This window comes from Colletotrichum karsti (genome assembly GCF_011947395.1).
Source record: "Colletotrichum karsti strain CkLH20 chromosome Unknown Scaffold6, whole genome shotgun sequence".
Lineage (NCBI taxonomy): Eukaryota > Fungi > Ascomycota > Sordariomycetes > Glomerellales > Glomerellaceae > Colletotrichum > Colletotrichum karsti.
In genome coordinates this window covers 145,372-169,035 of record NW_024065906.1, presented here as the reverse complement: position 1 = coordinate 169,035, position 23,664 = coordinate 145,372, and the positions used below count along the sequence as shown (strand labels likewise).

General features: G+C 54.9%; 5 protein-coding genes across 5 annotated transcripts; 4 read left to right on the top strand and 1 right to left on the bottom strand.

The window, feature by feature from the left end:
• Positions 1-589: 589 nt before the first annotated feature.
• On the top strand, positions 590-3,084 carry CkaCkLH20_02508 (uncharacterized protein; the record flags this gene model as incomplete). The annotated part of the gene is made up of 7 exons (XM_038885227.1): positions 590-661; positions 916-1,079; positions 1,222-1,278; positions 1,337-1,457; positions 1,514-1,982; positions 2,250-2,767; positions 2,821-3,084. The coding sequence occupies 7 exons, from the start codon at positions 590-592 to the stop codon at positions 3,082-3,084; spliced, it is 1,665 nt and encodes a 554-aa protein (XP_038749158.1).
• Positions 3,085-3,864: 780 nt separating this feature from the next.
• Positions 3,865-5,066, top strand: CkaCkLH20_02507 (uncharacterized protein; the record flags this gene model as incomplete). The annotated part of the gene is made up of 4 exons (XM_038885226.1): positions 3,865-3,940; positions 4,009-4,106; positions 4,154-4,882; positions 4,935-5,066. 4 exons carry the CDS (start codon positions 3,865-3,867, stop codon positions 5,064-5,066), a joined length of 1,035 nt encoding a protein of 344 aa, XP_038749157.1.
• A 5,685-nt stretch (positions 5,067-10,751) lies between these two features.
• CkaCkLH20_02506 (uncharacterized protein) lies at positions 10,752-11,570 on the top strand (the record flags this gene model as incomplete). Its single annotated transcript, XM_038885225.1, has 3 exons — positions 10,752-10,824; positions 11,116-11,188; positions 11,297-11,570. 3 exons carry the CDS (start codon positions 10,752-10,754, stop codon positions 11,568-11,570), a joined length of 420 nt encoding a protein of 139 aa, XP_038749156.1.
• Positions 11,571-16,657: 5,087 nt separating this feature from the next.
• On the top strand, positions 16,658-21,067 carry CkaCkLH20_02505 (pyruvate carboxylase; the record flags this gene model as incomplete). The annotated part of the gene is made up of 13 exons (XM_038885224.1): positions 16,658-16,787; positions 16,886-16,906; positions 16,961-16,968; positions 17,039-17,050; positions 17,117-17,154; positions 17,202-17,233; positions 17,292-17,411; positions 17,464-17,525; positions 17,586-18,883; positions 18,938-19,316; positions 19,376-19,558; positions 19,608-20,903; positions 20,960-21,067. The coding sequence occupies 13 exons, from the start codon at positions 16,658-16,660 to the stop codon at positions 21,065-21,067; spliced, it is 3,687 nt and encodes a 1,228-aa protein (XP_038749155.1).
• An 816-nt stretch (positions 21,068-21,883) lies between these two features.
• Positions 21,884-22,857, bottom strand: CkaCkLH20_02504 (proteasome component c1; the record flags this gene model as incomplete). The annotated part of the gene is made up of 2 exons (XM_038885223.1): positions 21,884-22,537; positions 22,657-22,857. The coding sequence occupies 2 exons, from the start codon at positions 22,855-22,857 to the stop codon at positions 21,884-21,886; spliced, it is 855 nt and encodes a 284-aa protein (XP_038749154.1).
• Positions 22,858-23,664: the final 807 nt, after the last annotated feature.

Here is a 23,664-nt window from a genome sequence, read left to right as displayed (position 1 = left end):
GCAGGCTAACCGCAACGTGCATGCGATTTATTATAAGTTGAACGCCGGCTCTGTGAAGCTATCGCGACAACATAAACTCATATTTCTGGCCCGTTTTTCATGGTTGTCGACCGAGCAGACGGGAGTGAGCTGGTGGTAGTGCACCTGCGCAGCGATTAGCCGCAAACTCAATGGGCACGATGCGCGCTGGAAAGCCAGATTGACACAAATTTTCGGTTGAGATGAGATCCATCAGCGACACTGACAGCCGGGCGCTACAGCGCTCAGCGTCTTATGTAATACACCTGAGCAAGGCAATTCACGGGGTTACGGGACTGCGTACTGTTCGTCGGAAATTGTTAAGAGGCGTTAGGGTGATCTCGGGTTTGGACTGAGGCAAAACTCGATCACCGACCGTGATTGGCCGGTCAGCACAGCTCCGGGTCCACCCATTCCTCACTCTCTTTTCCCTCCACTGGGCTTCTTCCAAAAAAGACTCGATTTGCACTCCTTCAAAGGCACCTTCATCAACCCCAATCTCCCCTCCACTCAATTGCATCTGTTGCAATTGATTCTCCTTCGATCTAGACAGTGTCCAAGATCTCCTAATATGTTCCGCAACGCCCTCCGACAGTCGACGCGCGCCGTCGGCGCCGTCTCTGCTGCCGGCAGAGTCGCTGCCGTAAGTCCAGTCCCGGCTCAACCATCCGCCAACCTCCCCATCACCGAACCGACGTCAATTCCATCCAAAAACATCATCAATCGCTTCTGCATGGGTCAATTACACCACCTCGAGCTGTTTTGACGACGCGGAACGCGCGGTGCTGCCGTGGAAGAGCTTTTCATCGAGCTCCCTTGGGGGATGCGTTGCTGTTTTGGGAGGGGACAGCCCATAACATTTTCGGGCTTCGGCTAACCTGTTTTTTCCACCCTCAGGCCCGAAATGCCGCACCCGCCGCCTTCACTGCCACGTCGATGCAGTCTCGCTCATACGCCGACAAGGCTTCCCCGACCGAGGTTTCTTCCATCCTCGAGCAGAGAATTCGTGGTGTCCAGGAGGAGGCTGGTCTCGCCGAGACCGGCCGCGTCCTCTCCGTCGGGTACGTTTAGGCGGCACATCTCGGCATCGCGAGCAACCATCGGAAAAGCTTCATTGCATCATCAGCTTGCACGAGGACTCGCATGTCAACATGGCCGACGACTGGGAAAAACTTTTTTTGCTGACGATCGGCTGGTAAATAGTGATGGTATCGCCCGTGTTCACGGCATGGCCAACGTCCAGGCTGAGGAGCTTGTCGAGTACGTTAAGCGCCCTTTTATCCGCCCTAGGATGCTCCCGTGTCTAACCCATCTCCAGGTTCGCCTCTGGCGTCAAGGGCATGTGCATGAACCTCGAGGCCGGCCAGGTCGGTGTTGTGCTTTTCGGTTCTGACCGTCTGGTCAAGGAGGGCGAGACCGTCAAGCGTACCGGAGAGATTGTGAGTTGAACCACTGGTAGCCGCCAACCCGGACGACAGCTGACCATGCATGATAGGTCGACGTTCCCGTCGGTCCCGAGCTTCTCGGCCGTGTCGTCGACGCTCTCGGTAACCCCATCGACGGCAAGGGCCCCCTCAACACCAAGGAGAAGCGCCGTGCCCAGCTCAAGGCCCCCGGTATCCTGCCCCGCAAGTCCGTCAACCAGCCGGTCCAGACCGGTCTCAAGTCCATCGACGCCATGGTTCCCATCGGCCGTGGTCAGCGTGAGTTGATCATTGGTGACCGTCAGACCGGAAAGACTGCCGTCGCCCTCGACGCCATGCTTAACCAGAAGCGCTGGAACTCCTCCAACGACGAGACCAAGAAGCTCTACTGCGTCTACGTCGCCGTCGGCCAGAAGCGTTCCACCGTCGCCCAGCTCGTCAAGACCCTCGAGGAGAACGACGCCATGAAGTACTCCATCGTTGTTGCCGCCACTGCCTCTGAGGCCGCCCCTCTGCAGTACATTGCTCCCTTCACCGGTGGTATGTTTACACTCCCATCCCTCCCTGGCTCCTTCTCTGTCCCCGTCCCTGCTGCCGTTTTTATCCCTGTCCCTGCCGCTGTCGTTGCCTCTTTGTCCCGTCCCTGTCCCCCGAGTATTCGCCGGTTAAAGTTCGGAGTCTCCACTTTTCCGGCGATTGCCCGGTCGGCCGCCGCCCGAACAACACCATCACCCAAACTTCACCAAAACATCACCAAACAACTTCAGATCAACTCTGAATGTGTTCCGTGCTAATATTTGTATGAAGCATCGATCGGAGAATGGTTCAGAGACAATGGAAAGCACTCTCTCGTCATCTACGACGATCTTTCCAAGCAGGCCGTCGCTTACCGTCAAATGTCTCTGCTGCTCCGTCGTCCCCCCGGACGTGAGGCTTACCCCGGTGACGTTTTCTACCTGCACTCCCGTCTCCTCGAGCGTGCCGCCAAGATGAGCGACAAGCACGGCGGTGGTTCCATGACTGCCCTGCCCGTCATTGAGACCCAGGGTGGTGACGTTTCCGCCTACATTCCCACCAACGTCATTTCCATTACCGACGGTCAGATCTTCTTGGAGTCCGAGCTGTTCTACAAGGGTGTCCGTCCCGCCATCAACGTCGGTCTTTCCGTCTCTCGTGTCGGTTCCGCCGCCCAGCTTAAGGCCATGAAGCAAGTCGCTGGTTCCCTGAAGCTTTTCTTGGCTCAGTACCGTGAGGTCGCTGCCTTCGCCCAGTTCGGTTCCGATCTTGATGCCGCCACCAAGCAGACCCTCAGCAGAGGTGAACGCGTAAGTTGCGACCCATCCACTCCTGCAATTTGAATTAATCTGACACTCCGCAGTTGACCGAGCTCCTCAAGCAGAAGCAGTACTCCCCCATGGCCGTCAACGAGATGGTTCCTCTCATCTTCGCCGGTGTCAACGGTCAGCTCGACTCCGTCCCCGTCAGCAAGGTTCTCCAGTGGGAGGCCGACTTCCTGGCCCACCTCAGGACCAACGAGTCTGACCTTCTCGCCACCATCGACAAGGAGGGTGCTCTCAGCAAGGAGCTTGAGGGCCGCCTCAAGGACGTTGTCAACAACTTCACCAAGAGCTTCCTGGGCTAAATTTAAGTCAAATCTGACGTAATAAATGGTCCGACTGGGAGCGCATGGGGTTGATGTAGCTGTCTATACCGAAGTTTTCTGTTTCTCTAGAGGCGTGAGGAAATCTCGAGGGTTTGCGCCGGTCCGAGGGAAGCACCAGGGGACGCGATCTGGGGGAGGATCTCCAGTCGAACCACTTGTAAAATAGAGCTCAAGACTCAATTAACGCCCTCGATTCCTTTTGTCCTTCAATACCATGACCCTTATGTTTAATCGCGGCGTGAATCCTTCATGTGATAGCGTTGCGAGGGCATTATACTAGGATATGAATACTTGTAAGATTCAAAGGCAACGGCAGCGACAGGTACAAGGGCAATGGCAACAGCAGCAAGTCATAATAGCGGCAGGAGCAGCATTAATCTAGATAGGTAGCTTGGGCGAGTTTGATCAGCTTCTTGTGGCTGATACAATCATAATCTTATGTGGACTGAGATGCTGGTGTGGAACTGGAAGCTGCAATTGGGTTGTCGGCAAGTGACATCATCCGCCAGTCAGAGCTCCTGATCCTAACTCCCCTCTCAAACACCTGCCACTCGCACCGAACAACAACCCAATTCAAACGTCAAGGTCTCGTAACCACTCGCATTTCAGCAATTTTGCATTGAACCCACGATCGGCGTCACTTTTCAATCATAGCCTCCTGCGCATCTCACTGCGTTATTTAATCTTCACCCCTAGCTCGTCCTTTCGATCCATCATAGGCTGCTCACTCTTGCGATGCCATCTGAATCCACACTAGCCATGTCTTCCGCAACGAAGGAGATCCTCGGCCGCGTACAGCGGATGATTCCGCCTATGCTGGAAAAGTTCCATAAGGGTAAGTCGTCATGTTCCGTCTGTGAAACTACTACGGGGTGCTACTCATGATGCTCACGATCAACACAGGACAGTTGGGCCGCGTCGCCGTGCTCGGTGGTAGCGTAGACTACACGGGCGCTCCTTACTTCTCAGCCATGGCGAGCGCCAGGCTAGGATGCGATATGGTGAGTCATGAAGCAGGTCTCATAGAACAGATCGCTAACACCGACAGTCCCACGTCATCTGCACTCCCGGCGCCGCCGCCACGATCAAGACCTACTCGCCAAACCTCATGGTTCACCCTCTAATGCGGCAGTCCCCCTCCGACGAGGCCCCTAGCGGCACCAAAGACGCCCACACGGACCCGGACAAGATCTCCGGCCCCATCATTGAGATGCTCTCCCGCCTGCACGTCCTCGTCATCGGACCCGGTCTCGGCCGCGACCCGCTGATGCAGGACACCGTTACCCGTGTCATCCGCGCCGCCCGGGAGCGTTCGATTCCGCTGGTACTTGACGCTGATGCTCTTCAAATCGTGCAGAAGGAGCCGGAGCTGGTGAAGGGGTACGCGCTTGCTGTTCTTACGCCAAACGTTGTTGAGTTCTCTCGATTGTGCAAGGCGCTCGGTATCGATGAGGCGAAGGCGAAGGAGGGCGCATCGGGCGGCGACGAGAAGGAGACGGCAAAGGTCGAGGCGCTGGCCAAGGCTTTGGACGGTGTCACGATTATACAGAAGGGCGCGAAGGATTTTATTACGAATGGCAAGGATACGCTGATCGTTGATTTGGAGGGCGGGCTCAAGAGAAGCGGTGGACAGGGTGATACTCTCACCGGGTCGATTGCGACGTTCTTGGGTTGGAGGAAGGCGTATCTGGATGGACTCTGGGACACGGGTGACAAGAAGATCCCGGAGGATGAGCTTGTGAGGTTGGCTGCTTTTGGCGGTAGTGCTATCACGAGGGTAAGTTGTGTTGGCGGGATCTGTGAGTGATTGACGCTAACTTGGAAATCAGGAATGTTCGAGGAGAGCCTTCATCAAGAAGGGACGCAGTCTGCAGGCGAGTGATCTCACGGATGAGGTTCACGGCGCATTCATGCATTTATTCGGAGAGGTGGACGGCAATGCTGGAGCCACCAAGTTGTGAGGTGGCAGGTGAGCATTCCGTGGCAAGACTGGATTTCCAGGAAGAGCGTTCAACGTTTATACATGTGTACAAATAATCATGAATCAGAGAAGTCAGCCAGGTCCATTGTATCCGTTCCTAGCGAGAATCAACCGGTGTCAAAGCAACAAGTTGGGGTTTCTTGGCCGATATAAAACAACACGGAGAGCTCTGATGTCGATCTAAGCACATCTCTAGGTCTCTTCTGAAACGTGTTTTTCGATTCTTTCAGGCTTCATGGACCCGAACACCTCGTTTCTCCTACCTTTTGGAGGGAGGGGGTACCCATGAGATATCTTCAACCGCGTATTCCACCAAATAAACCCGTGAGGATGACGGATGACAACAATGATATGTCCTGAAGCACCGCATCGAGACATGAGTATAGGGAGAGTCATCCCGCCTGGCTTTAAATACTCTCTGAACTTCGTGGGATCAGCACTTTAAGCACCCAAAACTCGATGATAGATTGGTTGATGAGCTTCGCTATCTTGCAGTCTTCAATTATATAGGCCGTTCTGCGTCCCTTCGCGGCTCCGCTCGACGTGGGAGCTTAACCGTGTCATCTTGAGCCGGCATCATCACTATCCCTCCACCAACTGCATCGCTGGTGATCAGCCGAACATCAATGAGGATTTGCGTCCATGAATCATGATAGATGGCTACGCGTTGTGCGAGTCCTAGACGTCTACGATCCACTGGAGCGAGACGACGTGCCTTGTCCGCCCAGAATCCACTCAGAGATGGAGATGCACAAATTTTGGACACATGCTGAAGCGTATGTCTGTTACGATCGAGGCTTGCAGGTTGCTTGGAGGTTCTCCGCTGTCTCATTCCCTTGACGATCTGACGAAGATATGGCCAACCGGAGCCCGTCAACGAAAGGAATGTCTATAAACGTTAGTGAGACCGGTTGGTCTTTTGATAAAAGTATGACTGGGGATGGATGGAAGTCATCTTGTGGGAAGAGTCAGAGGTGTCTAGTGGTGCAGCCAACGCATACTGATGTGGCCGGAATAATTCGACTCGTACTCCAGTAAATGAGGTAATCATCATTAAGTTCTTTTCTTCTTCTCTACTGCTTCCCAAGTATTGAAGACGGAACAATTCGCGTTGATTCGAGTGCGTTTCGGTACAAGAAGATCCACTCCGGTTTGATGCGATCTACGCTGCGGCGAAATCGAGGATTCCGACGTCAGTTCACCGCTGCCAGGAGACAATGGAAGTCCTGACATTCCGTTGGTGTTGAGACCAAGCGCCTCACGAAGGAAAAAAGTTCTTATATCTCTCAAGAGAACAGATCGAAGGTAGATTCACATCGAGCACGACATACCCAGTAGTGAAACCCAGCTCACCCAATTCCGGCGCTGGTGGCTGGACTGTCGTCGAGTGAGAATTTCTCCGCCCAATGTACTCCTTATAACCAGCGTCTTCGCATCGACACAGCATTTCTTTCGGGGACAAAGTTGCCATTTGTTGTCTGCCTGGTCATCATCTCTTCTCCTTCGTCGTAGGGCGCTGTCCACGAAGTCAACTTTCTCAAAACGCCCCGACACGTATGCCTGGTCGTAAATACGTTAGTAATACGTCACAGACGATGATGGAGATCAGTGAACACCAACGCAGTACACATCTGGCGTCGATAGCTCGGATGCAGTATAAGGACAGTCGTTGGTACTGGTGCTCCTCTTGGGAAAGCGTTTGGTTTCTCTTCAACCGATGGACTGCAAGGGGACAGTACACGTCTTTAGCCCATACACAGCTCCATCTGTCAGAATCTTTGACACACACCAGACAGTGAGATGATATAAAAGTCATAGCATAGTTTTCTCAGTACAGCCGCTCCGAGCACAGCACCATGTAGGGGTTTGTCGATCTTCCTTGTTGAGCGAGCCTATGAGCATTGGAGAGCAAGCGAATCTAGGCCACGAAATCGCCATGACGTAGCTTTCAACGGCACTTCGCACCACGTCCGGCGTCCGGTATCCTTGCCCTTGTCCTATTCATCGCATACCTGGGGAGTACTTTGATGATGGTTAAGTAGGAAGAACAGGCTCCAGCGAGTTTTGGTTGGAAATGATGAAGATGAAGGCTGAATATCACACTGCGTCAAGCATGCGTTCAGATCACAAACACACAGATCCACCCTGGATCATTCTTGACGAGGCACATGCCATTTCGCGCCGCGATATCCACGTACCAGTGATCATCTCAAACTAATTATATATGAGAAAAGAGGATATCGGCCGGTAGACCAAGAAAACCACAGCTCGAATGAGAATATACTGCGAGAATTGACTGTTAGTTGGCTTCACGTAGCACACATTGTGTGGCATAATCGTATTTCATGTGGGCGGCGCAGCCAGGGGCCGGAAGAACTCGATGGAAGGCAGCTTGGGGGGCCGCAGAGCGAGGAGAAGTGAAGCGGCATGGGAGAGTGAAGACCAGATGCTGGCGTTATAAAAAGCGTCGTTGGTACCTAATCGAACTTTCAAGACCGGATTTATCTACTTGTCGGGGGCATCTGTTACAATATCTCCCAGGTGAGACGATGAAGGCCTTCTCGGTGGCGACATCCATCTTGTCGCCTGGCTCCATCATACACGACGAGGATACAGGAGGATACAGGATCAAATACACGGGAAGTAGTGAGGACGGACGCGAAGCCCACCGCGCCAGATCTCAGTTCAGTCTATCTTCTGTAAGGACTAAATTGGAGGAAAAGCATTGACTATGCGGGCTCTCTGTACTGCCATACCCGGCCCAGCATGACTTTACAAGAGAACAAAAAGCCCTCTCCAACACTAGCTTCCGCGTAATCTCTTTAAGGTTGAGCCTACATGTCTGGCGCTTCATTCTTTCAGCTGTGTTCATCTCGAACATATATATGGCATAGAAATCGTACGTCTGCCCTTTTCCAGAAGCAACGCGTAGATACCCCAGGTCTTCTTTCAAGTGGGCGGCGGGAAGCACCACAAAGCTCGGTGTTATCCCCATCGATCCAACGTCGAAATCTCAGATGTACGTGTCCATGAGCCGTCGAGGTAAGTCTCTTATTGGAATAATCGCCGAGAGGCGATGGGGAACGGCAGCACTTGGGTAACAAGAAGACCTTTGGCACCACCACTATTCTCTGGACCTTATGCACATCTAGCTCTGCCATGGCGCCGCCGAGCTCCTGGCTCTTGCGACGAGTAGCGTCACCAAGCAGAACCTTTCGAACCAATAGTAGTTGCCAACTTCAAGAGGTATGTAGGGCGGATAGGGGAATCCAGACCGTCAAGCTAAGACAACCAGCCCAATCTATAAAACAAGTTCATCCTGCACACATCTTAGGACCTGGTATACCAGTTTATGAAGTCCGCCATAGAAGCCGAATCCACTGAGTGGAACGTCCCGCATTATGCGTAATGAGATGGCCGATTCCTTGACTATACTGAGGGCCTGCCTCGTGGGTGCATCCGAGGCTGCGTCTGATCTCAGCAAAGTAGACGTCTGGAGATGAGGACTTCGTATTGAGACCGAATAATCAGGTAGAGATGATACGGAACGACAGGGCACAGATAGAAGACTGCGGCCACAGAGTATGATGTGCTTCAAGATAGAATCCCTTGCCAAGTCTATTCATTTGAGGTCTATAAAAGCAATTCACTGAGCGGAGTTTACGCTGTAACACACAGAGTGCAATCTGCCACACAACCACCAAGTACCATGCAAGCCGCCTACCTTGCCTGTATCTAAGGGTGTTATCCTACACATCTGGCTAATCCAACAATTCTTAAACCCAGGATAATCAAGCCCAGAAAATCAAACCCAGAATAACCGCCGAGAGGGGATGAAAGACAGAGAAAGTCTGCATTCGCCGTCCCCCCCGGCTCCGTTTGCATTCAAAGAGAAAACTGATGTGCCATCAGAGAATCCGAAGCAGCCTGGAAAGGTGCACAAGTCCAAACGTAGGACATATCGTTTGGCCCATACCACAGCTAACTAAAATGTAAGCTTAAATACCAGTCCCAGTTGCTACTTTGTCTGGGGATGAGCATGAAAGCTGACTGCGGTCAACCGTGAAAAGTATATTCTGGCGTTATCTTAGCATCGACTCCGTTGAGGAGTCTCTATTTAAGATCGACGATCTATCGGAAGTATTTGCTCAAAACAAGCAGCGCCTGTAGTTCCTCGGTTCGCGTCCGCTTTCGACGATAAATCGATATCAATGTGTCATCTTCCTAGTGAGCGGTGACAGGTACTGCAGGCACAGGCCCGGCCTGCACATTCAACGCCTCCTATGATCTTCGAACTCGGAATACTCGACGAGAGACACTGAAGAACAGAAGACGTGAGAGGGCGCCGTTCCTTATGCTGCTCTGGGTTACATAGCCCGCTTGCCTCCACGATGAAGAGCAGCATAAGAGGCTACTAGTGACGGGGGAATATCGACCGATAATTCTGTCTGTTCGTGCGTTTCCTGTGGGCATAGAACTGACCTGGTTTCTTAAATAGAAGATTACCCCCCGAAGCATGGATGAAAACGTACCCAAGGCTAGGACCGTGACGTGTGTCGTGTAGATGGTCAGTATGGTCCTGGACTCCAGCCACGAGCTCACAACCATGTAAGTCTCCGACCATTGGACTCGTCAGAAGGAGGAAGTCATGAACAAACCGGTCATACTTCATCCGCATACGAAGCTCCAATCTCTCCTCGTCCCCAGTCCCAGCTCCAGACCCAGACCCAGACCCAGACCAGAGGATAAGAATTAACCCATATCCAGAAGTCAAGCACACGAGCCTCCCAAAACACAAAAGACACCCTCAAACATCCCTCCCTCCCATCTCCACAGGCGTGAACCTATCCATCCCCGAAATCCCACTTACGCAAGAAAGCGGCCTGGCCCGGGGGAGCAAAAAAATCGAAATCGGGGGGTATGGGGGATGCAGCCAAACCACCACTTCGGAACTTCCAAGCCCTCGGGAACCCCCGTCCCGCATCGACCCGGCCATATCCACATCTACACAGCAACCCCCGGTCCCGACGACTACGAGGGCCTCCCTCGGGAAGTTTGAATTGACGACACGTGAAGGGGAAAAAGATTGTTCCATTTTCGATCTTAGTTAGTCATGTTGGAGGAAGTTTGACCACGGCCCGCGGGGTGAGAGATCCGTCTAATGCCAGATGCGGTAGCCGGCCGTTGAATCTGCAAGGCCTCCACAAGCCGGGACAATGAAAGTCTGGGAGTCCCTCTTCAACAGTCGACAAAGACCTAGGTTAACTGCCACTAGTTGCGTCCTCCTCGAAGAAAAGTTCTTCTCCTAAAACCCTCCTTTCTAAAGGCTTCTGTCAAATTGTCGAGATCAATTCCGACATTGTTTGTCGACAACATCCCTCGGATGCCCATTGTCGTACACACAATGCCCCTCACGTGACCATACCGCTCCAACCAATCACTTCCCGCGTAATTCCCGACCTCCGCTTTTTCCGTTTTTATTCCCGGACAGCACAGAGGGAGGGAGCGCAATGACAGCCCGCGCGCGCGAAATTTCGGAGCCGCCGTGCCTCCTCTGTAGCTTCGCCAAAAACCTCAACAGAAAAAAGGTCCCCGACACCACATCTGTCGTCCCTCGCTCGCTTGCCCCCGTCAGAACCCCCGAATCCCCGACAAGCTTGACAAAATGGCCGCTCTCGTCAAGGCGATCAACGCAAAGATCAGGTCCAACCCTGTGACGGACTATGTCTGCTCTACCCGTACGTGTGCACTTTTTTTACTGGCCTTGCTCCGCGGCCGGAGTTAGCGGGGATTATCCGATATCGCGGAAGGGAGGAAAGGAAGCTCTGCAAAGCTCGATGATGCCGTCGCGGGGCGTTGAGAAGCTCCGGAACGAGTGTTTAATGCTTGTCCGTATTGATTGGGACGTCAATGACCCCGCGACGTCGTCCGGCTGCGGCTCCGGTGCCGGCCGGAGAGGAGCTGTCGCGATAGCTTCGCAATGAGTCAAGATGAGATGAGATGATAGCTGACATCATTTGCGCAATCAGACTTCTGGGGACCCGTCTCCAACTTCGGTATCCCTCTGGCGGCCGTCATGGACACCCAGAAGTCCCCCGACTTGTACGTCCCGCCCCGGTCCCGTCCGCTCCGGCTCTCCCTTCGCCGCGAGACCGATGACGTCCCAACCCCCGATAAGGACCAGGTATACTGATACGCCGGTGACAACAGGATCTCTGGCCAGATGACCGGTGCGCTCTGCATCTACTCTGCCACCTTCATGCGCTACTCCCTCGCCGTCTCGCCCAAGAACTACCTCCTCTTCCTCTGCCACTTCATCAACGAGGGCGCCCAGCTCACCCAGGGTTACCGATACATGCAGTACAACTACTGGGGCGGAAAGGAGGCCCTGACCGCCAAGGGAGCCCTCGAGGGCGCCAAGGACAAGGCTGCCGCTGCTGAGGCCAAGGTCGAGGCCAAGGTCAAGGAGGCCATCAGCAAATAAACTGCCGTGCCCTTTTGACATGACGGGGAGGAGAGAGACGGGACATGTGCGGTGGCTAGGGATGGATGTTTATCCTACATTGCAGTCGTTGTTGGCTGCTGGTTTCGAAGGTCTTGGAGCGCCCGGGAGGGATGCTACGAGTCCTTCGTCCGCGGGTTGCTGTGAATGAGGACGTGAAAGGAGAAATCCCCGTCCGACAGGTCACGGCGTGTGAAGTGTGTTAACGGCCCCTTGATAAGGCCGCGGCGCGAGATGTGGGTGGTAGCTGGGGTTACCTGTACCATCACCACCTTTGCATTGTTGTCATCCTTTTTTTGTGTTTTCTCGGAAACGGGACCCCTGATTCCCCGGAGCAAACATCCAAGGGCGCGGGCCTCTCGTCTTGGGCCCGTTATTTCGTATCATAGAAAAGCGAAACTGTTTCTGGGATCTTTGGAGACGTGCCAGCTTAAACCGTGAGAAGTAGAAAGCCAAAAGCGTTGAGTGAGTGATGAGAATGTCTTGGCCAGGCGGTCTGGAACTGAATAGGGTGGGTAGCAGGTTGCAATGATGGTCGAGCGGCGGTGCTGTGATGGTGGATCGCCGTTCTCGGGGCCTTGATCCGAACTATGGAAGTCTGGAAAGGTTTCCCCGTGAGACTCTTTTTTTGCGCGCAAGTCGGTGCCATGACAGCTGGACGGAGCGGAGCGGAGCCCTCCTATTTCGGGCGATTCGCGCTTTGTTTCAAGGGCCGGGGCCAGAGACAGGAGGTCGAGGGGGGGCCAAGGACTCTGCTCTGGTGAGCGAGCGAAGCTCTCAAAGATTCGATGAGTCAAAAATAGGTATCGTCGTCTCATCTCATCCACAGGTTCGTCGAACGTGGTCGGTCTAACAGTTGCAGTGGGTGTCTCTCCGAAACTGCGAGAGCACCGACATGACCCCCACCTGTCGATGTTGGCAGCTGGGCAGATCTCGCCGGACGGCCGGCCGAGTGCAGATCCATCAACCTTGGTCCTTGGTCCCTTGGAACCGCCGCGCATGCGCCGCTGGAGCCCGGCGTTATTGATCGTGGGGTGCAGGGCGGGTACGAAGACGCCGTATGCCTCAAATAACCTCTGATATCCGTCGATTCGAAAGAGTCACACACGGCAGACGATCACGCAAGGTGACAGGGAGACGGGGGCAGGCAGAGCTGGGGGGGCCGGGCTGAAATAAATGTCGCATAGTGTTGGTGAAGTCGTGGCTAATTCTTATTACCATCGACAACCAGCCTTGCTGGCGTGGCGGACTGGAGATACACCGTGTCGCGGTATTTGCTTTGCGCATTATCTCGACAGAATGGGGGGCTGAGAAAGCAGATGCCGGTAGAGCCGACGTCGGAGTACCCAGATCTGGCCGGGGAGCCATCATCACGAAATTGGTGTCATGGTGGGTTTAGGCTGAGATGTCAAATTTTTCTGGCTCCTTTTTGCCAATGCCGCTTGGATATCGGCGCGATTGATCTGGGAACGAAAAAGAGGAAACGACAGAAAGCCCTCCTCTTGTTCGATGGGGGGCCAAGAGTCTTGGTAGCGTCCCAAAGGTATGGGTTTTAGTTGCGCAGAATAATCTGGCCGAGGTGTCCGTAGACTTGCAGCCCAGGCAAGATGCAGAGAGGCACCTTGGCGGTGTAACGACTCGAGATGGCTTGATGCGAGGAGTTGCAGTCGCATCTGATGCACCGGATGAAAGCCGTTGAAGCGGCCCCATTCCGTTCAACGTCGACACTCCCACTTGAGGAACACGGGACAGACCCAGCCAAGGTCCAGCGCGGTCCGGGGATTTCGCCCCAAGAGTCAGTGGACCGGGAATAACTTTCGAGTTATATGGGGGCTGCGCGGTTTTGTCTTCCATTGACGGAGGAACCTGGACGGGCTGGCTTCTCTGTCTGGGGTGGTGCGCTTCTGATGAGTGGCTTCATGGCTGTCGTGTTGTAGTTGCATGTGGTCAGTCGTGATCCAGTGTGGTGAGGTGGGCGGCGGCAGTCGGCGGTTCCAGTAGCCAGTCCGGGCCAAGGTCGGCGTGGCCTGCCTCTCAGCCCAGGGCGGGATTGGTCTTGGAACGGAAGGGGAGCCGGTACTCGTCTGTGTGGCAGCATGCCCCTCGGTGCAAGAGGCCGAGGTTGACGATAATTCGGATATTCTCTGACCTGGATGGAATAAGAAAAAGACGTCAAAGGGGTAAACAAAAGACAGAACCCTGCGAAAGTCACCCCGCATTCTGGGACGGTCGAGGGAAGCTGGACCGCGGGGCGAAAAAGGTCAGGAACGAGGTGCCGAGCTCATGTTCGCGATGGCTGATATCGCGTCGAGTTGTCCCGAAGCAACAAAGAGCTGGCTGGCGGCCGGGTGGACGAGGCGGACGTCCGAATTCGTGGCCGTTGAATCGGGTGGACAACCGTGTTATCCTCGGCTTCGGTAGTGATGGCGCCCGGAAGAGCCCTTACAGGCTTCTGGGAATCTGGGGAATCCCGTGAAGACCTCGTGAGATTGCGAAGATTGCCGAGTTGGTTGCGTTTGGCTCGGGATTGGGGAGATTCTGTCGGCATCTTGGTTGTGAAGAGTGTGTGTCGCAGTAAAATGATGTACGATGATGCCGCTAGAGAGGTCTCGATGCAACGGGCTGCTTGTGACAGGCACGCCACCTCTTGCAGAATGTAATTCTACGGCAGGTGCAGCAGACAGGTACCTGCCGTGTCTCGCAATTTGGCTTCACAAGTCAGGTACCAGCCTGATCTACATTTTACGTGCTTGCCCTTTCCCAATAACCGGAGTCTAAGGTATTAACCGCATCTATCAAGTGCCTTCCAGTTGCTGTTTCCTTCAATCTCTGGCATTCTGCAATTGTTGTTGTCACTAATCCTCCATTGGCTTCCTTCCTTCCAGGATGGCTGAGTGTTAGTCAAACCGGAGGAAAGCTGTTTTGTATCGGCGGGTTTTGGTTGGTCAATTGCTTGGGGGGTTTAGCGGTGTTTTGCGACCCCGCCGTTGCCTTTCCATTTACTTTTAGAATTATTATTTCCAGATGGTGTTTGATCATGTCTCAACCCTCGTCTCTTCGTGGACCTGTCTGTCTCTGTACAATAAGATCTAAAGATATCAAGGTGTGTCTCTCGGTGACGGGGTGTTTTGTTTCGTTCTTGTTGATTGCAGATCTCTGGGCATTCTCGCCAACTGTCTCAGGAGCTGCGGTCAAGGCGATCGTGCTGAGAGGATTGGAGGTGGTAGAAACACGCGCTGTATCTCTCGGCCAGGGATGGGCGGGGGGTTGCTGCTATTCTCAGGGCTGTCCTCGGGGCATTGCAAAGCCAAGAGGTATCACCATCTCAGGTTGGGATTCACATGTATCCGCACCTCACGCTACGCTACACGTACTGGGTTCTGGGTTCTGGGGGGTTTCTGTGAGGCCAGAGGGAGTCTATTGAAAGATTGACTAACTGGATTGCCTCTTGCGGTAATGGACGGTCGCTGTGATGTATGGGATACGGCAGCGTGATCATCGTCGTCAGGTGGGATATTGACCAACGCCGAATGCCGGCGAGACATGCCAATGCAATGAATCTTTTATTTTTCTCTTCCTGCCGCGACAAAGCGACTGGACTGGACTGGACATGTTTTGAGTGGGCAGCTGCTATCGCAGGGTGGCCTAAGCTCCATCAGAGGTGAAGGTTCCGCTGCCAGCTGGAGGGGCGGTACGTATCTTTTTGGATGTACCGCGGTACGCAGTCCACTGTCTCACCCCTCTACCCCTCCCCCTCCTCTGGGTCCCTCTTCCCGCCTGCAACTCCCATCTGATGCACCTGGACAACAGCCACGCAGCTCATCTCGCCGCATCTCGCTCTTCGCATGGAAGTACCCGGATACTTGTCTGCCCTGGCTACCTACTGAGTGCCTTTTACTTCGCGCTAGCAGCTGGAGACAAGGTCCCCTCCTTCATGACGACGAGGGGTGACAGGGGAGGGAGGTGTTTTGCCGTCGCCAGTCGGTTTCTCACCAGTCACATACTCATCCAGGTCCATGTCCATCCACCACCAGCTTTACTGAGAGTACTCATCTCACCTCACGGGCATCAGTCCCAGCTTTAGGTTGGTCTGAACTGCCCTGGATGGATGGACATGGCCCTCTCAGATGGATCTGGTCTGGTCTTTTCCGTTTGGGCCGGGATGTACCTACCAGGAGAGATGCCCTGACGACCGGACGCGAGGAAAGAATGACTGACTGGAACTCTCACCTTGACTTTTGGCACCAACTCAGATACAATAAATCCCCTCATCCCACGAGCTTCGTGTTCATCCCGTCCCTCCTCCTTCTTTCTCTTCCCGTCCTCTGTCTCCTGTCCTCTGTTCGCCGGCTGCTGCTTGTAATAGCTGTTGCGTACATACTTCGTCGTTTGTGCTCCCCCAGATACCACTGCTTATTCGCATCCACCACCGTCATACCTACCCCACCACCATCGACATCCACTCCCGTTCCCTTCGGTCGGACGGCTGTAATAGCGGAAAGAGAGAATTAGAGAAGAAGAGCTGCGCTCGCTTGTCCTTGAAGCTCTCTACCAGAACCCCGGCAAAGAGCATCCAAGCTTCCACAGCTACCCCTCGGCTCTCAAGTCTCAAGTCTTCCTTCATCCCGTCGAATCGAATCCTGTCGGCTCAACTTCTCAGCCCACCAAACGGCGCGCCTCTCTACTTCGGTGCTTCGGCTCATCTGGACTCAGCTCACCCCCTGGCCCTTGTACCCGCCGCCGCATCTTTCTGTTGCTGCGCCTGATCTGCACTTGAAAGAAAGCCGGCCAGACACCAGACCACAAGCAACAAGCGGCACCTCCGACAAGCTTGCTGCATCCAAAGAAAGCTTGGGATTGGGAACCTGGGAGATACCCCCACCAAGCCATACCGGACCCAAACCATACCAAACCACCCCGCCAACCGACAGCCGACGCAATTGTCTCGTACCTGAGACCTCAACAGCTGCCCATACACCTCGGTCCCCTTCAAATTGGGCCGTAGCTGTTCCTCTCTCCAACTACATCCTCCTTCTCACACCTTCACACCCGCTGCACAGTTGCCCATCATGGCCCAAACGCAGCCCACGTTCAACGATGTCTTCGAGGAGGGCGACGTCGAGGAGGTCCCCAAGGACCCCCAGACCATCCACCACATTCGCGCCAACTCGAGCATCATGCACCTGAAGAAGATTCTGGGTGAGTTCGAAGCTCCAAGGCCGTGTTCGGAGCCTCCGAGAGGCCTCGGGACGCTTCCACTCAAGAACTGTGCTAATCTGCGTCTTCTATGCCTATAGTTGCCAACCGTGGTGAAATTCGTAAGTCCATCCGTTCGTCCGACTCCTGATGCACACAAGCTAACCAACGCCCAGCCATTCGGGTATGTTGAATGTCCTCGCTGCTCAAAGTATCGCTTTAGAATTGTAATGCTCACTTGTCCGCGTTTGTAGATCTTCAGAACCGTAAGTCCTCTCCTAAAGCCGCCGCTGTGCTGTTGTGTCTGGGGACCCATCGCTGACTCTCTGTAGGCCCACGAACTCTCACTGCACACCATTGCAGTCTTCAGGTACATCGTCTGCGCTCAAATTGATGTCCGCCTACTAAAACTCGCAGTTATGAGGACCGTCTCTCCATGCACAGACAAAGTACGTTGATTTCGCAGCTCCTCTTCTACTTCATTCCCCTCTAACCATTGTTCCACAGAGGCCGACGAGGCATACGTCATTGGCAAGCGCGGCCAATACACCCCGGTCGGTGCTTATCTCGCTGGAGATGAGATCATCAAGATTGCCGTCGAGCATGGCGCCCAAATGATTCACCCAGGTAGGAGCTCCAAAATGCCTTCTTTTTGACATGTGCTAATCCCCCACCAAAGGCTACGGCTTCCTGTCCGAAAACGCCGAGTTCGCGCGCAACGTCGAGAAGGCCGGCTTGATTGTAAGAGATCCTGCAGCCCCCCTAAAATCCGACAACACGCTGACTCGGCATCCATTTTAGTTTGTCGGACCTACTGCCGATGTCATTGACTCGCTCGGCGACAAGGTCTCTGCCCGAAAGCTCGCTATCGCTGCCGATGTCCCCGTCGTCCCTGGTACCGAAGGCGCCGTTGCCACCTTTGAGGAGGTCAAGTCCTTCACCGATGAATATGGTTTCCCGATCATCATCAAGGCCGCTTATGGCGGTGGTGGTCGTGGTATGCGTGTCGTGCGCGAGCAGGAGAGCTTGAAGGAGTCTTTCGAGAGAGCTACATCCGAGGCCAAGTCTGCCTTCGGCAACGGCACCGTCTTCGTCGAGAGATTCCTCGACAAGCCCAAGCACATTGAGGTTCAGCTCCTCGGTGACAACCACGGCAACATTGTCCACCTGTACGAGCGTGACTGCTCCGTCCAGCGTCGCCACCAGAAGGTCGTCGAAATCGCACCGGCCAAGGATCTCCCCACCGAAACTCGCGATGCCATCCTCAACGACGCCGTCAAGCTGGCCAAGTCCGTCAACTACCGCAACGCCGGTACCGCCGAGTTCCTGGTCGACCAGCAGAACAGGTACTACTTCATCGAGATCAACCCCCGTATCCAAGTCGAGCACACCATTACCGAGGAGATCACCGGTATCGACATCGTGGCTGCCCAGATCCAGATTGCTGCCGGCGCTACTCTGCAGCAGCTTGGTCTGACGCAAGACCGCATTTCCACCAGAGGTTTCGCCATCCAGTGCAGAATCACCACTGAGGACCCCGCAAAGGGCTTCTCGCCTGACACTGGCAAGATCGAGGTCTACCGCTCTGCTGGTGGTAACGGTGTCCGTCTCGACGGTGGTAACGGTTTCGCCGGTGCAGTCATTACTCCCTACTACGACTCCATGTTGGTCAAGTGCACTTGCCACGGTTCAACATACGAGATTGCCCGCAGGAAGATCCTTCGTGCTCTGGTTGAGTTCCGTATCCGCGGTGTCAAGACCAACATTCCTTTCCTGGCTTCTCTGCTCACCCACCCTACTTTCATCGATGGCAACTGCTGGACCACCTTCATCGACGACACTCCCCAGCTTTTCGACCTCATTGGCAGCCAGAACCGTGCGCAGAAGCTCCTTGCTTACCTCGGTGATGTTGCCGTCAACGGCAGCAGCATCAAGGGTCAGATCGGCGAGCCCAAGTTCAAGGGCGATATTATCCTGCCTGAGCTTCTCAACGACGATGGCTCCAAGCTCGACGTTTCTCAGACTTGCAAGAAGGGCTGGAGGCAAATCATTCTCGACGAGGGCCCGAAGGCATTCGCCAAGGCCATTCGCCAGTACAAGTAAGTTACTGCCACTGCTTCTGTCAGTAGTCTGTGTGCTAACCAAGTCCCAAGAGGTACGCTGCTCATGGATACAACATGGCGTGACGCCCATCAGTCTCTCCTTGCGACGAGAGTGCGAACAGTTGATCTCCTGAACATCTCCAAGGAGACCAGCCACGCTCTGTCCAACCTCTACAGTCTGGAGTGCTGGGGAGGTGCCACCTTCGATGTCGCTTACCGCTTCCTCTACGAGGACCCCTGGGACCGTCTCCGTCGCATGAGGAAAGCTGTTCCCAACATTCCGTTCCAGATGCTGCTTCGTGGTGCCAACGGTGTTGCGTATGCCTCGCTTCCCGACAACGCCATCGACCACTTCGTCGAGCAGGCCAAGAAGAACGGAGTCGATATCTTCCGTGTCTTCGATGCTCTGAACGACATCGACCAGCTTGAGGTTGGTATCAAGGCTGTCCACAAGGCTGGCGGTGTCGTTGAAGGAACAGTGTGCTATAGTGGCGACATGCTAGTAAGTTTGTTTTCTCAGTCTCTCCTGTTGTTGTCGTTTCCGTCGTCTTCGTCGTCTTCGTCGTCTTCGTCGTCTTCGTCGTCTTCGTCGTCTTCGTCGTCTTCGTCGTCTTCGTCGTCTTCGTCGTCTTCGTCGTCTTCGTCGTCTTCGTCGTCGTCTTCGTCGTCTTCGTCGTCTTTCATCGTCTTGTGAGTATTCGAACTAATAATACCTCTCCAGAACCCCAAGAAGAAGTACAACCTCGAGTACTACCTCGACTTGGTCGACAAGCTCGTTGCGCTGGACATTCACGTTCTTGGTATCAAGGACATGGCTGGCGTGCTCAAGCCCCACGCTGCCACGCTTCTGATCGGCGCGATTCGCAAGAAGTACCCCGATCTCCCCATTCACGTGCACACTCACGACTCTGCCGGTACGGGTGTTGCTTCTATGGTCGCTTGCGCCAAGGCCGGTGCCGATGCCGTCGACGCTGCCACCGATAGCTTGTCTGGCATGACCTCTCAGCCAAGTATCAACGCCATCATTGCCTCCCTGGAGGGCAGCGAGCACGACACTGGACTGAACCCTGCTCATGTCCGCGCTCTGGACACCTACTGGCAGCAACTGCGTCTGCTATACTCCCCCTTCGAGGCTCATCTCGCCGGCCCTGACCCTGAGGTGTATGAGCACGAGATCCCCGGTGGTCAGCTCACCAACATGATGTTCCAAGCTGCTCAACTGGGTCTTGGTACGCAGTGGGCCGAGACCAAGAAGGCTTATGAGCACGCCAATGACCTCCTTGGCGACATTGTCAAGGTTACGCCCACCTCCAAGGTTGTTGGTGACCTGGCTCAGTTCATGGTCTCCAACAAGCTTACCGAGGACGACGTCAAGGCCCGTGCTTCCGAGCTCGATTTCCCTGGCTCCGTCCTTGAGTTCCTTGAGGGTATGATGGGTCAGCCGTACGGCGGATTCCCTGAGCCTCTCCGCTCTGATGCTCTCCGTGGCCGCAGGAAGCTCGACAAGCGCCCTGGTCTGTTCCTTGACCCTGTCGACTTCGCCAAGGTCAAGCGCGACCTCCACAAGAAGTTCGGTGGCCCCATCACCGAGTGTGACATTGCGGCGTACGTCATGTACCCCAAGGTCTTCGAGGACTACAAGAAGTTCATCCAGAAGTACGGTGATCTCTCCGTGCTGCCGACCAAGTACTTCCTGTCTCGCCCCGAGATCGGTGAGGAGTTCCACGTCGAGCTCGAGAAGGGCAAGGTCCTCATCCTGAAGCTCCTGGCCATCGGCCCCCTGAGCGAGAACACCGGCCAGCGCGAGGTGTTCTACGAGATGAACGGTGAAGTCAGACAGGTCACCGTCGACGACAACAAGGCGTCGGTTGAGAACGTCAGCCGGCCCAAGGCCGACCCCTCCGACTCGAGCCAGGTCGGCGCACCCATGGCCGGTGTCTTGGTCGAGCTCCGTGTCAAGGACGGATCCGATGTCAAGAAGGGTGACCCTATTGCTGTTCTCAGCGCCATGAAGATGGTAAGTCTATTGCACTTTCCCTCAGTTACTGCTCTCTTTACTAACTCTTTCCCCAGGAAATGGTCATCTCTGCGCCGCACAACGGAAAGGTCTCCACCCTCCAGGTCAAGGAGGGCGACTCCGTCGACGGCTCGGACCTGGTGTGCAGGATCGTCAAGGCTTGAGCTCGGGACGCGGGAACGGGATATGGCGAGCGGCAATTTTGATTTAAGCAGTACGGAAACTTATGGAAAGCGACATAATGTCCGGGGCGCGATGAACGGGATTGATTACCTGGTAGTTTGACTTGACGTTACTTAGAATCAACGTGTTATGAATGAGCTTGTATGGTGCATAGTGGCCTGTGATATTGTTCTTCATTGGTGATCATCCTAGTCGTCGTCGCTTTCGTTGTTGTCTTCGTCGTTGTCGTTGTTGTCGTTGATGTCTTCGTCATTGTCGTTGTCTCCGTTGTCGGCATCGTCCATCGTCGTCGTCGTCCGAGTATTCATCTGCCCGGGTTGGGGTATTACAATCTCATCCAAGCTTTTCGATTTTAGAACACACAACCACGAAGGAAGGAGAACCCCTCGTCACCAGCCGCAGCCCGGTTGCCATCTCAAATGCAGTGCGCGTTTTCCATTAGAACACATGTATCTACACAGAGAGCGGAAACGAGTCTCATGCACTTTACTTGCGTAGGGACCTGCCCCCAGACGTGTGAGACGTACCACGGCAACACGGACACGGGCGCCGAGCCGGAACGATAGCGTGACCCGAATCAGATCTGATTAGTCTATGATCCAGCCGCCATAGCCCTCATCATGGTGTTTTTACAAAGTACACAAAAGGTCTTTCGAGTGCCCGTCTGAACTCCCTTCGGCAGCAGCTCCGTCGTCAGAAAGATCTCTTCTCTTTTTTGTTTTGATTTGTCTCTCTCTCTCTCACTCTCTGTGTGTCGTGATAAACCCCGCCTCGCTTTAGCCTACGACCGAGCCTCCTTACTCCTCCATCTTGTCATCGTCCTTCTTCTCCTCTTCATCGTCATCGTCTCCCTCGAGCGCCTTCTTGGCTAACCGCTCCGCCTCCTCGCGCAGCTCCTTGGGCACCTCCTCGTGACGACCCTTGGTGGGGCCGTCGACGTCGCTGATCCAGCTCATCTCCAGCTCGAACTCCTTGTCCTTGTTGTCGTCGTGGGCGACGTAGATGATGCGCGCGGCCTCCTTGACGGCGTCCTTGAGGGAGAGGCCGCCCTCGGCGAGGTCGAGCTTCTCGAGCTCGGCCTTTGCGGCCTGGCGGCCCTTGCCGGTGGCGGCGCCGTAGTAGCCCCAGTAGAGGCCGGAGGGCTCGATCATGTAGAGGAAGGGGCCGCCGTGGGTCTTGTTGGCGTCCTTGCCGCCGGCGCCGACCTTGGGGCCGGAGCCGACCTCGCCGTCGACGGGGGACTCGGTGGAGGGGTCGAAGCCGCCGACGATGGCGGTGATGCCGAAGGGGCGGACGGAGGAGTAGAGGGTGTAGGCTTGGAGGTAGCCGCCCATGCGGGCAGCGAGGTCGGCGGTGGAGATGGGGGTCTTGAAGGTGTCGCGCCAGGCGCGGGCTTCTTCGCGGGCGCGGTCGACGAAGTGGCGGCCGTCGGGGACCATGCCTGAGTAGACCTTTGGGGGGTAAGGTGTTAGCTGACCATCGGTAATAGGCGAGGGAGGGGCAGTTCTTGGATTGTTTGCCGAGGGGAGATGGATGGGTATGAGGGACTGGAAGAAGGGGTCAGACTTACAACACCGAGATGTTTGTCAATAGTGGCGATGCGCTTGTTGGCGTTGGGCTTCCATAGCTTGGAGGTGATGATCTTCTCGACGGCGAGGACGACGCCGCCCTTGCAGCGGATGCCGATGGATGTGCCGCCGTTCTCGACAGCCTTGACGGCGTACTCGACCTGGAAGTTGCGGCCGTCGGGGGAGAAGATGGAGTTGCTCAGGTCGTAGCCTGTGCCTATCGACGTCTGTTGTTCGAGGAGAGAGAGAAAGAGGTCAGCTCATCTGTGTCAATGGAGTGTGTCGGGGGTTGTAGGTGGGATTGGTGATAGCTTCTCGACATCCCGGTTCGGGGACCGGGACCCAGCAAGGGAAAGCTTACCATTGTGAATTAGTGAGGGGGGGTGTTCTGAGGTATTGGGAAGTCTTGTCGATTTCGATTTCGTGTGGAGGAGCAGCCGGTCGTTTCGTGGAGCGAGGTTCGTGAGGTGGCAGGTCGTGGATGGTCGTTCGTGGGATTTGGCGGTTGTGGTGGTGAATGACGATGCGGGACGTTGGAATTGGGGAATCTGGAGCCTTGGGATCTGAGCTTCAGGCAACCTGAGAGCTGCGTGTTGCTGCGCGAGGTCGACGCTGGCCGGCGAGGCTAGAGGCAGGGGTGCCTCAGGCCGGAGGAAGCTGGGGGTGGGAAGGGAGCTTCCTGGGAGGGGTGAGAGCAACAGAACAGGAAGCAGCCACCTGTGGCGTACATTGAGGCTTGAGCCTCGATTATGTCAGCATTGAAGATGGAATTTCCCGTCGGGTTCGGTGACAGGGGCCTTAATTTCCCCACCATCCCGCACTGGAACCTGCAGTGGGTCGCAGCTGCCAGCGCTGGAGATGGAGGGGCATTTGTGATTCACGGCAGGCACATCGCGAAGTGCGCCAACTGAATTATTTCTTGACCAGAATCATCTAAACGATTACTTTGCTTTTCCCTCCTTTGTCTCTCATCATTATGAGCTCGTTGCCAGCGTCAAAGTGTCGACAGA